The sequence below is a fragment of the Carica papaya genome, chromosome 2 (genome assembly GCF_054855325.1).
Source record: "Carica papaya isolate Zhongbai chromosome 2, ASM5485532v1, whole genome shotgun sequence".
NCBI lineage: Eukaryota > Viridiplantae > Streptophyta > Magnoliopsida > Brassicales > Caricaceae > Carica > Carica papaya.
In genome coordinates, this window is record NC_142310.1 from 16087041 (window position 1) to 16101907 (window position 14867).

A 14867-nucleotide genomic window follows, 5' to 3' on the forward strand; every position below is an offset into this window, starting at 1 on the left:
TCAATCTCACAATTTTTGATACTCACCCAGGACATAAGTTCATGGAATTCCTACTTCTCACTTAATCTCTCGGATAGGGAGATTTTGGACATGTCAGCCTTATTGGATCCTTCGGCCTCTATCAGACCATCCTCACAACGTGATATTAAACGCTGGAACTTGGAATCTTCTAGCATTTTTTCATGTAAATCCCTTCTTGACTATCTCACCAAACACTTTGTAGCCCCTCAAATAACCCTTCCTTGACACATCCAATACGTTACTTGCTTTTACTTGTCAAATCATATTGCCAAGGATTTCTGGAAGGCTCCTGTTCCTTTCAAGGTGAAGCTCTTTGTTCGGACTACTATTCACCAAAAACTGAACACAAATGACCTGCTTCAAGTTCGCTGTCCTCATTGGGCTCCATGATGTTTGTGTTGTATGTTTTAAAGGTGGTGAAACTCATGAACATCTGTTTCTCCACTATGAGGTTTCTTGGAAACTATGGACAAATGTTTTCAGGTTGTTTGGTTTGGTCTAGTTGTTGCCCTCTTCAGTGGGAAGCTTCCTCTCTACTCATTTAGGTCGGCACAGCCTGAGGAAGGATTCTAAGCCCTTATGGGAGGGAGTTGTACTTGCTGGTCTATGCTATATTTGGCTTGTTCGTCACTCAAGGGTATTTAATAGTAGGAGCACTCCATTCTCTGAGTTGTGGGATAGGATGATTTTTTTGACCTCCCTATGGACTTAACGACACAGATGTTACCAGGATTTTACCATCTCCTATCTTCAACACGGATGGTCATCAGCATTTTGTGTTGGTGGTTTCTGTTACCTGTGGGGTCTCCATTTTTTTTCGCCATTTTTTAGGGAGGATGTCCCATCTCTTAATTTGTGCATTCTTTTCTTCATTTTAATAAATTCTTTTTTATTAAAAAAAAAAGATCTGGGAATTCACTTTATAAAGCATGATAAAGTGAATTGTCTAGACATATAATGTTTAAATTTTACAATCCCACCGTGTTTCATCCCCTTGGGGCCAAGGCATATGGACAATTTTCTATAAAAACACATAAAAATAACTAAAACTTGTAGTGTCAAAGTATAATTTTTCACACATGCGTTCATCGTATAAACCTAAGTCAAAAGAATACTTTAAATAACTACTATGATTAGGTTCTTACTTGACACACGGTAAAGACTCAATTGAAGAGTATGATATTTGAGTCAGTGTAATGGGTTTATTTGTATGATGAATACCTAGACAATTGCCATAGTGTCCACTTAATTAATATTTGGAATTAAGCACATACTCGTGTTACAACATTTATTAGTCTGTTCAAATCCAATAATGTCCATGTCATATTAATCTGTAATTTGGGATATTTATGAATTATATCTTATTATTATGATCTTATCACAATTATAATGACATTCCATAGTTCAAAGAACATGTATCGTATGTACATGTCATTTTCATTTTGAGAAAAGTATGATTAAAATATGTTTGATGTCCAACCGTATCATATATATATATATTTTTTAATAAAAGTATAGAAATGTATTGTTCACATTGGTAATGGGGGGGGGTATAACCCGTATACATATTATTTACAAGCCAATAAGGTGATTAATGACATTTCTAAAATCATTTATCCTATTAATGTCATGACCTAAAAGTATAAAACAAAAAACGTGTATCCATCTATCTCTAGTATTACACATCTTCCTTTCAATACCCCCAAAAGTTTTAACATTCCTCTTTTCATATAAGCCCGCCCAAGCACAACTCATCCCTAATCGACCCCGCCATTACCCAATTAATTCCCAAAAAACTATACACTATGGTCAAATGTTAAAAACTATAGGGCACCAAAGAAGGATGTGATTGCAAGATTTCCAACAAAGAAAGTAACTTTAGGAGGGGATTTCGTCTTCCAGATCTGTTTTTCGGGGAAAAGAACACGCTCATTGCCATCCCCACAAGTTAAGTGCTTGTAGAAATTCTTAACCGAAAAAATTCCATTTTTACTTAATTTCCACATCAGCTGATCATTACAATTCTCAAGTGGGATCTGTGATAGAATAAGCAATAGGTTTTCATATTCCTCGACCTCCCAGTCTTTCAAGTTTCTGATTACATTCATGGACCATTCCCTCCTACACTCACCTTCTCATAAGCCTCCTCCACCACCATATTTCTAGAAGTAGCAATGGCAAAAATATTCGGGACTTGATCCTTTAACTTACCCACACCAACCCAATCATCCAACTAAATTCGAGTTTTGTCACCCTTTCCCATCTTCCATTTTGTACAATCAAAAAATTTTTGGCTCCCCATGCTGATTTTTTTCCATAAGCTCATACCATGCGGTATGTACACATTTTTGAGTTCCCGCTGCCCATCCACAGTCTCCCTTCTGCTCTATTAAATCTTCACAGCCATTTTCCTTGAAGAGCAGTGTTCATCTCAACAACTGACCTCACCCCAAGATCACTGTATCATATAATGTTAAGTGAAACGTCTTCGAATAAGATTATAGTAAGAGTGATCCCACCATATCTACTGTAATTGCCTTGTGGGGCAACTGTCATTAATAGTGGAAATGGTAGTTGGTGAAAAATCTCCCATGTTTTGGAAATAGTGAAGATCATAATAATAAATATTAATGGAGGGTATTTACAGATACCATGATAGTCAATTAGTTACCTAATAAGGCTCGCCAAAAATTATCTTATGTTATTGAATGGACATCTCATTGGCCAAGGTAAGACACTAGTGCTTTGGTTCCTTTCTACCCTCTTCTTGAAGCCAAATCTTTATTTTTTCCTTTTTTTGGGGGGGGGGGAACAAAAAAAAATCTTTCGTACTCTCTATTTGTATTGAACTAAGATTGAATGCTCTAAGCCCAAACATTATTAGTTGAACAACTTTTTGGACTTATCAGCTGATCTCAAAAATTTAAACTCAAGTTATTAGTATCATGTGACTTGAGTCTTTATATGGTATTTAATAATCATATATTTTTTCTATATGAGATTGGAATATCACAATCTGCACTATTTAAATTTGATGTCCCTATCAAGGTTGTATATCACAGTCTCATCATAATTCAAAGGTCCACAAAATGATTGTACCAGCTCAATGTTATTGAGCTGGCACATAGTTTGATATCATTGTTAAAGTGTAGGGTTCAAATATTAACGACCCAACAACTTTTTAGAACCTAGCTACCGGTCTCAAATACTGAAACTTAAATTATTGATAGTATGTGATTAAAACGCTTATATGCAACACAACAATCATATATTCTTAATACGACATTGGAGTATCAAAAAGATGGTTCTTTCACACTTCAATCAATCTCTTGCACAAGTAGTGTTGTGTGACATTTGCAATGTGCATGTCATGAGTAGGCCAAGTTGTAGCCACTGTCATGCATGGCAAAATGTATTAGTCACTTTTTTTTCAATAAAAAATGTATTTGTCATATTGTTGTCACGTCAATCCTTGAGTGGTTCACATATCTTTAACAGATTTAGGTGCCAAAAAGACCAATGAGTCTCTTCTCTATAAATTTTTAGTTACCAAAGCAGTTAGTTTTTCTAAAAATTGAAGCAAGCATCATAAATTTGGCAATCAACATGGAAAATCTATTTAAAGATTTGGGTCCTGAAGCAGAATGATTAAAGAAGTGCATAAATCGAGTTTGTTTCCAAATAGCAATAATCAAGAATTTTTGGAAAGTGGAGAAATACAGTGGATGAGCGCGCACTGGTGTCATCAATTTCTTTGCTCTTTCATGGTGATACAAACTGAATTAACTAGCAAATCAGGCTGTGGTTCTCTTTTTAGGTCTTGTTTTTAAAAGTCATGTTAAAGAATTCTGCATTGATGAATTGGATCAATTTATGACTTTTCCTTCTTGTAATAGTCAGTCAAAGGGAAACTTTATATTCTTCATTTTATCCTTCCTCCTTTTCCGTGTTTGCTAAATTTTGTGATTAGTATGGTAATTAAATCGAGTTGTTTTGTGCAGCTTTGCTTCTTACGACAATTCAAGAGCTCTATACAGAAGTCAGACTACCTGGCATTGCGTTTGGGTTTCATCACTGTGGGTATCTTTGTCATATCACATTTTTATGCTATTTCTTATTTCCTTCCTCTAACTGGGTTCATCATGATAGATACTATTATTTTTTAATGAATATTAGTGAATAAGACGGAAAAGATAAAGCAATGATTGTTGTACATATGTAAAATGGAATGATTCTTGTTAAATGTCCAAGTCCTTTTATCTTGAAAACATGTTTTTTTTATGTCTAAACCTCTCTCTTAAATGCTTGCTATCTTATATGGGTGTGCATATAAACATACCATATTTCTTATCCTGTGCAGCTTGCATGAGGTGACATTTTGCGTCACATAAATATACACATTATCATGGATACTGTTGAGAGTGTATATTATGTGTAGTTAGGATAAAAAGTATACTAGTAAGATACCCATATTTAATTAATTATAGCTTTCCTTATTCTCAAGAATATTTATGTATAAGGTCTTATTACATAATGAACATCCAATTCCATTCTTCCACATGATATAAGTACTAAGAAAAAATATTTTAATTCTTTTACAAACTCTAATCGGCTTTAGTCGCCATAATAGAAAAACTACAAAAAGCTTAACGGGGCTAACCTTAATAGTTGGCCACCAGTATCACAGTCGCGTGCCTCGATATCCTGGCCACCACCAAAAAATGGTTGCCGCTGTCCTTCATAGTCAGGAAAACAGCCGCATGCTGCTTCCTGCTCAGTTGGGTTGGGCGCCGCCTCTGTTCAGCTGTTTGATGCTCGACCTAGTGCTTCTATCCTTTACCGTGCTTCCAGCCACTGCACCAGAGCTGCGCACCACCAGAACAGTTATGCACCACCAGAGTCACACTGCTCACGATCTGTCCAGCTGCCGAAGACGCTTCTGCTCTGCCCTATTAGAATGATAAATAGTTTTGTGGTACTTATCATATTATTGTAAAAATTGGAGTTACTTTTATAATTATCTTTTCTTGTATAAGTACTTCTACTGTCTTTGTTAATGAAATGAGGAAGTTCATTTTTCACTCCAAAATTCATATTATGCCCAACTTCTCTCTCTCTCTCTCTATACTTCTCTTTCTTCGTGTAATCTCATCAATGTTCATCAAACTCATCTCATTCTTCTTCAAATCTGGGTTATAAATTTCAATATGCCCAGCCGCGTGGCCACCTTGGCCATGCATCCCCAGGCATGCAACCACCTCATCCGTGCATCTGCAGGCATGCAATAACCTTGGCACTACCTCACTAGTCGCTCACCCTCCAGCTCCGCAGGGTCCTCCAGCGCACCTCTAGCAGTAGCCGCACAGGACTGTGCTGACTAGTAGAAACCACAGCCAGACTCAGCTGGTCTGTCCTGCTATAAAGATTCTCTAGACTTTAGCTATCCCCATATTGAAAGTTACATCACAATTCACCGGAACCAACTCCGAAAGAAACCACTCAGAAAAGCTCGTCACAGAATTACAACACATTCAGGCGGCAGACAGTGTAAATGGAAAAAATTATCTGAAGTGATCCCAGCTAATCCACACAATCTCAAAGAAAAATGGAAAATTAATCACACTCCGGGCACTGGACCAAAGCCGAGAGATCCACAATTTGATGTTTATGATGAAGATGATTCAATGATAATATGACTCTGGATTCAATACTACCAGAGATAAGCGATACATGTATGTTTTTACCCATTGCAAGGAAAATTTGGGAAGCAGTCAGGAAAACTAACTCCAAATTTAAAGATGCAGTCCAAATCTATGATTTGATAATATAGACCTGGCTTGCAAAGAAAGGAAACAGATTAGTGACGGAATATGCCTATCTCCTAAAAGGTTGGTGGCAGAAACAGGACCAATACTTCTGTCTTAACATGCAGTGTAGTAAAGATGAAGCAGCTCAGAAGAACTTTATGGACAAGGACAAAGCATACCAATTTTTCGCTTGTCTCAATGTGGAATATGATCAGGTGCATTTAGATATTATGGAAGGAAGAAACGCCATCCCTAGATGAAATAATTTCCATTTTTCTGGCATAATAGAGTAGCAGATGGGTCATGCTAGAAACTCGCTCCATTGAAAGTTCAACTATGATAACCAAGGGCTCTAAACCACGCCAACAGGCAAAAGAGCCAAGTCAACAAGACATATGAACAACAGTGGAGAGAATAAAGACAATTTATGGTGTACTTTCTGTAAGAAACCTAGATACACCAAGAAGAAATATTGGAAATTTCATGTTAAGCCAAGTACCTCTAGTAAATACTAGGGATGCAAAAATATAGCATAAAATTCCACAAATAGGCACATATGGTTAATCAACAAGTGGAAGAGAAGGCTTCCAATCTTAACGAATTTAAAGCAAAAATCGAACATTGAAGAACTCGACTTGAGTCTTTGGAGAAACCCATAACTGCATGTTTATTGGTACATTCAGATACATTTTCTACCTCATATGTACTAAATGCCTCAAATAAACCCCTTACATTGTCTAGAATTATAGATTCAGGAGTCATAGATTACATAACCAATTCATTTAAATACCTTAGCACATATATCCCATTTTCTAGTAAGGAAATGGTTACTGCTCATGGGTCACTGATTATCATAGCAGGGGTTGAAAGTATAAAGTTAGTCCCCACTTTACACTTATAGATATGCTTCATGTTCTTAAATTGTGCATGAATCTTATTTCAGTGACCAGATTATCACACGATGTTAGTTGTAGTGTGAACTTTTCTTATTCTTATTGTAACTTTCAGGACCAAACCTTAAAGATGATAATTGTATATGTTGAAGCACGGAACAGATCGTACTCTTGGATGCACCTGAGATACCATACTCCTCTTTTTCTATTGGTACTTTAGACAAGATCTGGTTACACCACAGACAATTAGGACGTCATTCTTTTTCTATCCTTAAGATCGTGTTTCACTTTTTATTTAAAGATTTCAATAATGAAAATTTAACTATGATATATATGAATTGACAAAACAAAAACATATAATTTTTCCATGAGTCCTCCTACGTCTACACTCTACAAAAAAAATGGAGTGGTAAAAAAAAAAAAACCATTTACTTGCTACTACCAATATTTTTTTGTTCTAAAACCGTGTACAAACAATATTGGTGGAATACTATTTTGATTGGCCGTTTATCTTATTAACAAATTAATGTATAGGATGTAGGAGTTTATCAGAGTCCTATGTAAGTCTCATATACTTTTTTCTTAATGTAAGAGTTATAAATCATCTTATTCCTAAATTATTTCAGTGTGTTGCTTGTGTTCACATATATTGACATCAAATGAGGAAATTTGACCAAAAGTCCATTAAGTGTGCTTGTGGGATTCTCATCCACACAAAAGGAACACGAATATTATCACTCTTCTATAAATTTTTTTTATGTATTTGCACACATCACATTTGTTGAGATCAAGTCTTTCTTCAGCCAACTTTCTCTTCGAGGGAAGCCTGTATCAGAAGATAAGAATTTATTCTTTTTTGACATCCCACTACCTTCTACATCACCAAATACTACACCCTCTCAGTTGTCTCAAACCCCAAAAAAGAAATCCCTAATTACACCACAATCCAGATAATAAACTTGGGCTAGTAACCACCTAGGATTCATGATTATCTAAGGTGTACTCAAGGAGAAAAAATCTGGATCCTGAGCCAGCAAGTTTAAGCATATGAATCGAGTGTTGGGGATGAGGTAATTTTTGAGAACTGTTTACTTTCTGATATGAACGTATTATTGCACTTGAAAAGGGATTTAAGAATCTACTAAACATCCATTATTCTTTATTTTAAAATTTGTGTCATTTGACAAGTGTTCTCTATAACATAAAAACTTTCTCATAGTCTAAATATAATGTTTATTCCTAGTACGTTGTCTTGAGTAATCAGAAAATGTCATGAATGTAAAAATGTAGGCACTGGAAAAGAGGCAGACATGGAAAATGGTGGACTTATGTAAGGGAAAGAGATCTGTGGGATGCAAATAGGTGTTCGCTATAAAATACAATACTTATGGGACCATAGAGAGATAAAAGTAAGATTAGTGGTCAAAGAATATATCCAAACTTATGGAATAGACTATCAAGAGACTCCCACGTTGGTTGTCAAAATGAATACAGTGCAAGTCCTATTGTTTGTAGCTACAAACTTTGATTAGCAACCACAATATTTTGATGTAAAGAATGTTTTTTTACGTGGAGACCTGAAAAAAGAAATTTATATAAAAATTTTTCTAGAATTTACCGAAGAGGCAGGGACAAATTAAGTAATATAGACTAGAAAAAATACTCCACGGGTTCAATTACCCAAAGCATGGTTTGAAATATTTGAAAAGGTAATGCTGACAATAAGATATAAGCAGAGTTAGGGAGATCATACTATGTTTATCAAGCACTCAGACTCTAGGGAAGTTACAGTTCTCCTGGTATACGTTGATGATATTATGACAGGTGATTACAAAAAAGAGAGATTGGTGCTCAAACAATGCTAACCAAAGAATTGAGATTAAAGAATTAGAGAAATTAAAATACTTTGTTGGAAGAGAAGTGTTTCACTCAAAAGCCTAGATTTTCATCTCACAGTAGATTAGTGATATTCTAAAGGATATATGTAATTGACATGCAATGCATATTGTTTGATCTTGACCATAAATTGGGACTAGTAGAGGAAAACGTAGAATTCAACAAGAAGATGTAGTAGAGGCTTGTTGGAACACTGATTATTTGTTACACACAAGACTAAACATTGCCTATGCACTGAGTACGATAAGTCAGTTCATGCACAACTTTAAGGAGGTACATTTGCAGATAGCATACCTAGTGCTACGCTACTTTAAGGGGACACCATGAGAATGTATAATGTTTAGATGGAATAACATGTTACTTTTTGAAGGCTACAACAATGCAAACTATGCAGGATTGGTATTGGATGAAAGATCCATTACAAGCTATTGTACATTTCTTAGATGAAATCTAGTTAAATAAAAAAGTAAGAAGTAGAATCAGAGTCAGATTCCGAATAATGGCTCAAGGAATACATGAGCTACTATGGTTGAAGATGATTCTGAAAGACCTAAAGATCAAATGGGATGGTTCTATGAGACTATACTGTGACAACAAATCATCAATCAACATTACTCACAAAGTAGTACAACACAACATGGTAAAACATATTGAAATTGACAGAAATTTTATCAAATTAGATACTTGGTTAAGATGTACCAACTCTCAACTTGCAGATGTATTAACTAAGAGTTTAAGTAATCTAGAGTTTCAGACAATCATTGTCAAATTGAGAATGGACAATGTCTATTTACCGGCTTGAGAGAGAGCATTGGAAAATGTATTTATGTGTAATTAGGATAAAGGGTATACTAGTAAAAAATACTCTTATATATTAATTATAGGTTTTTTTTATTCCCAAGAAAATGTATATACAGGGTTTTATTATTAAATAATAAACATCAATTCCATTTTTCCACAGAAACATCACTACTGCTGATAAGATACAGTACACTAGTTGGATCAGGTTAAGAGTAAACAAAGCCTGAGTCCATTCTAAATGAATTGCTGGCACATTAACAATCGAATAAACACATTTTATGGGATTATTTTATTTGAAAGGAGTAGTTTCTGTTGTTTATTGTCATTTTTGGAGAATAGATAGCAGAACTAAGAATATCACAAGAAAGGAGCTCAGAGAGAAAAGCTAGTATGATATTCAGTGAACTCTTTGGAAGATTTTCATGTGCTCTAACTTTAATAGTATAGCTATTAAACACAAGAGGTTGACTGCACTTAAAAGGAAAGGAAATTATTAAACAGAGCAGCAGTTCCCATTATCTCCTCGAGATGAACATGCTGGAAAATGTTTGTATAGTTGTTTGGCAAATCTTAGAACCTGAAGTAATGGAAAAATCTGTCACTGTATTGTCGTGCATTCTCTGATTAATGCATTATTTGATGCTTGAAATCCATGCTTTCTCTTCTGAATTTATGTTGTATCGTCTTTTGTTGCCAATTTCTAGAAGCACAGGTTACCTCTTTCCTACAATTTCCAGAAATATATGGTACGGAGCATGGAAGACGAATTTCATGGCATTCTTGGGATCAGGTATGTGCTATCCTGAGTTTAACTTCGAACCTAAAATCTTCCAATATTATCTCATTTTATTGCCAATAAAGGATTTTGATTCTTGGAACCAGCAACTGGATTAGTTTGTACATGTGTAAAAACATGGATAAAGCAAAAGTAATGCATTTTGACAATAAAAAAAGCACTCTCCGGGTGAGAAAGAAGCTGAAGAGGAAGTGTGGCCCACTTTCCAGAAGCTGGTTGTGAAAGTTAACATATTCTCATAGAAAGATCGCAAGCTTCCCAGTTTTCCTGCAAGAGGCATCGTTCTCGTAATAGACTTTTAAAGAAATCAAAACTTCAAATAAAACAAAGTAGAAAGACCTGGTGAAAGAAAATGGAACAAGATGACTTTCTGAGACTTATATTCCCACATCAACTGTTTTCCGACTGCAGATTTAGATCTACTAATGAAGGGAGCGGATTACTATTCACTATCTTGACATCATTTTCTTTTCAGGAAAATAAGAAAAATTGAGAGGAAATGACAACATTAATTGGAAAATAATAAATAATCTTTTGACAATATGTATCTTTATTTTGTAATCCAATTTCAATGCCTTTTGTGTAGGAACAGAAAAGAAACGAGATACCAGAAGGATTCGTAGTTATTGAATTAAAAAGTGTTATCCTCCATAAACAAAATTACTCTTTAGATAGGCATTTGGAACATACCTGAACAACACATTCTAATTTTTCAGCTTGATGGATAATTATCAAACCATAGATTCTTACAAAAACTCAACAACCTTATTCCTACATATATGACAGATAATTAAAGATAAGAAAATAGATAACATTTGACAATTAGTTATCCTTATTCTCCTTAATTCAAGCAAGGGGTTGCACTCCCAGCAAGGAGCAGAAATTCTTGAATTTTGGCTTCTAGTAGTGTCTATTAGTATTCCTGCAAGTTAGATGTCATCATGGCAGTTTAGCAAATGAATTGCTGTTTTAGCTACCAACTCTCCAATGCAATGATGGCATGTGGCAATGTGCTTTGCCACATCTTTTTGTACTGGATTTCTTGCCAGAGCAATTATATATTTGTTGTCACAGAAATACAAGTTGGTTTTTCCTGTTTATGCTTCACATCTTCAAAACATTCTTTTCCAACCAAGTGGCATGACAAGCTCTAGTAGTGGCTATAGTACATTCCACTTCAGTGCTATAAGGCTTATTGTTTTGCTTCTTTGACATCCATGAAACAGCTCCGTTTCTCTAAACAGAAGATGCATCCACGTGTTTTTTTGTCATCTACCTTTCTAGCCTAACCGCTATCAAAATAGCCTTGAAGATTGCTGCTTCTATCATTTTCATAGTTGCTGCTAAATTAGTTCTGTAAACTGTTGATAGTATCTTATTCACTATCTTGCATTTCTTTAAGAGTGATAGTATATATACTGTTGACCACTGAGATCTTGGACCATGGAGATTGAATCAATCCTTTAATTCCGTGAATACTTCCCATTTTACATAAAGCCCTAAAATTAGTATAGGTATCTATAACTTCCTTTTCAGAGAGATGTAACTTTGTTTAAATATATACATGAGTAAGGTGATAATACAGACAGAAATTCTTCAGTCTGACTTCTCTTTCTCCCTCTTTTGGTCTTGGCCAATGAATTAAATCTTGGTATCAGAACTTATGCCCATGATTGCTATGCTTTTCCGTCTTTTTCTTTGAAGTCACAAGTCACAATCGTTTTGCCCAGTCCTCTTTTGCATTTCCGTAACAGGTCTCTTAAGGGCTTTGCTTGACTGCTAGTTGCGACAGAAAGCAGCAAAAGCTCTTGAGTAGTGAGGGAAGACTTCATCAGAAGCTGGAACTGAATGACAGAATGAGAAGGAGTGAGGGAAGACTTCAGCATGTGTTTGCAGTCAAGAAATGCAGAGAGGAGTGTGCTGTGCACAGAGGAGGACATGCACAGAGGAGTGCGATACGATCTCTCACATCCAACAGGCTGTCCTTTTTTTGAAGGATAGTTAATTAACCAATACATATGAGAGAGTTCTTCAATTCCCATTGGTTAACATGGAGTCACCATTGGCTGATTTAGGCTTCTATCCTGTAACATATCCCTACAGTCACAGGCTTTGATAAATAATAAGAAAGAGCTTGACTATGCAAGATAATTGCATCAAGTTTTCTAGGACTACTAATTTCTAAAGAATGATTCTCTTTTAGCAACCCAATCTTACTGGTATCAACTTCATTTTTTGCCATTTTTTTCTTGTCTCTTTTTTTTTTGTTGTCTCTCTCTCCTTTTTTTTTCTTTAGTTAACTGAAAAACATGATATCCTAGAGGTAAGACTGAGGTCGACTGTAATCGAGTCCTAGGAGAAACATGTCTGCACAAAGCCTTGAGGATTGGTTTCTGATAGACAACTTTGGTCTTAGTTTGTTATATAGTCGAATAGGGAGAAGAAGTTAATTGATACTCAGCAGCAATCATGGATGTTGCTCTGATACAATATTGAGATTCATATACTAAATCAGAGAGAAAACATGAGAATAAAGAAATTTTATTTATCTTCGTTGTAGAAATTTGTAGCTATTTATATAAGTCTTACATGATATGAAAAGATTATGGAAACATAATATATGTTCCCAACGAATAGTGTCTCCCTCGCAAACCTGCTCCATTAACATCTTTTTTGTCTGAAAAAACTTAAACACATTAAGAAATTGAGATATCACAAGGATAATTAAGAGTAAGGCACTCTCTGCTTTGCTAATGCATTCAAAAGTGTTGTATATCGCCATAAACAAAATGACTCTTTAAATAGGCATTTGCAATATACATGATAACAATATATCCTGATTTCTCGAAATAATTATCAAACCAAAGATTTTTCTAATAATTCAATAATCTTATTCTAATATCTGCAGTAGATAATTTGAAATAAGAACAAAATATAGTTTTTGAGTCGTAAAGTACCATTACTGAATTATTTCTAATATTTTGGAGTGGCGTTGCTGGAATAATCTTATCCATTTCCATTTTGAACCTTAGCAATTGTTTAGTATGTTTTCATTTCAATCATTGACAAGTATTTATGCATTGTACTTAACATTTAAATCACATGATTTTGACTATCAATTCATAGTCAGAAAAACCCTCTGCTACTTTGAATTGTCAAAACAAAAACAGCATGTGAGAATCCAATCCTTGGGGGAGAATTCATAAATTTTCTGAGAAATATCTTGATGAGAGTGATGCTGAAATCATGTTGATGGAACCTTTTGCTAATTAGTAAACTATAAAAATAAAGCAGAGGAGATACTTCTCTTTTTAATTGAAATGAACAGTTCTGGTTTGTGGAGCTATTTTCGCTTTGATCTTTCATCTATTCGGCAGAAATGTGCCAAAACCTTTGTATTATAGCAGCTTCTACGGATTTAGATGAAGCTCAAAGCATTCTTGCTGCATGACCATATAATTCCCAAAAATAGCATTGCAAGATACATGTTCTATATACTGATTCTTTTCAGTGGGTTCTTAAATTAAAAAAACTTGGAATTTTTTTTTTTAATTTGCAGCTGGCCACTTTGGGGTTATGCCATTTTATGCATCTTCATAAATATTCATGGTAAGTTGTAAATTGTTCAGATATTACATGCATTCTACTTATTCCTTTTTTAGTTTATATTTTGGGATTACTCAGTCATATCTGCATTGCAGGTCTTAATATTTACTTCTGGCTTTCTTTCATTCCTGCCATTGTGAGTACAATTACAGTTTCAACTTATTCACTTAGTGTCAGGTTGGATTACAGTATAAAACTAATAAATACTACTGTGAAACCTTAAAGCAGTAAGAAATTGCTAGTGTGTCCTTTGTGTAGTGCACCAAGACAGGATAACTAATGTCCACTCCTCTATTATTATTAATTTTTTAGATCTATATACTAATGTATTTTGAACGACTAGACTAGGGATAATAAGTTCGAGTTCTGGGGACAGAGCTTGAGCGCCAAAAATGCTTTGATGTCCCAAGTTTTGGGATCCTGGGACTGCACCATTGTCTCAGGACTACATCAACATCTGAGACCATGCAATGGTTCTGAGATTGCACAATTTTGAGAGAGTAATAGTTTTTAAGTTATGTTCTACCAAGGTCCAATTTTTCTCCTAAATTCTAATTTTTATAAATTATATATCCAGATATGGTACAAAAACTGTTCAGTATCATGTTTTGAAATACTAAACATGGTACAGTAGTAATCTACATGATACTAAGGTGGTACCATATTGTAGAATAAATGCAACCTTAAAGAAAGAAATCTAATCCATGTTTTTTACTTGTAAAATTGTTAAATATGTCAAAGCTTGTCATGTTGGTTGGGACAAAACTTCAACATGTTGTTTCATCATTAGCACTGGAAATTAAGGAGCAAACAGGTCCATCTGCTGGGGCTCAAGTGAAACCATGTGATGATCTTTTTTGGTTTCGAAAACCAGAAATTTTGTTGCGACTGATACAATTTATCATTTTTCAGGTACTTTTTCTTTTTTCCTTTCTAATTTACTTGATAGACTATGTGATTACATAGAATTAATGTTAATTTTCACCTGTTTGTGCAGAATGCATTTGAGATGGCAACATTTATCTGGTCTTTGGTAAGATCTCTCTC

General features: G+C 34.8%; 1 protein-coding gene across 9 annotated transcripts in view; it reads left to right on the forward strand.

Moving 5' to 3' along the window:
• Positions 1 to 14867, forward strand: part of MLO4 (Seven transmembrane MLO family protein) — a 72757-nt gene that overhangs the window by 33921 nt on the left and 23969 nt on the right. For all 9 annotated transcript variants that reach the window (XM_088213408.1, XM_088213410.1, XM_088213413.1 and 6 more), the window contains 6 exons: positions 4023 to 4097; positions 10123 to 10208; positions 13774 to 13823; positions 13916 to 13956; positions 14562 to 14732; positions 14818 to 14853. In XM_088213408.1, the coding sequence (XP_088069534.1) occupies positions 4023 to 4097; positions 10123 to 10208; positions 13774 to 13823; positions 13916 to 13956; positions 14562 to 14732; positions 14818 to 14853 (459 nt within the window). The remainder of the gene's footprint in view (positions 1 to 4022; positions 4098 to 10122; positions 10209 to 13773; positions 13824 to 13915; positions 13957 to 14561; positions 14733 to 14817; positions 14854 to 14867) is intronic.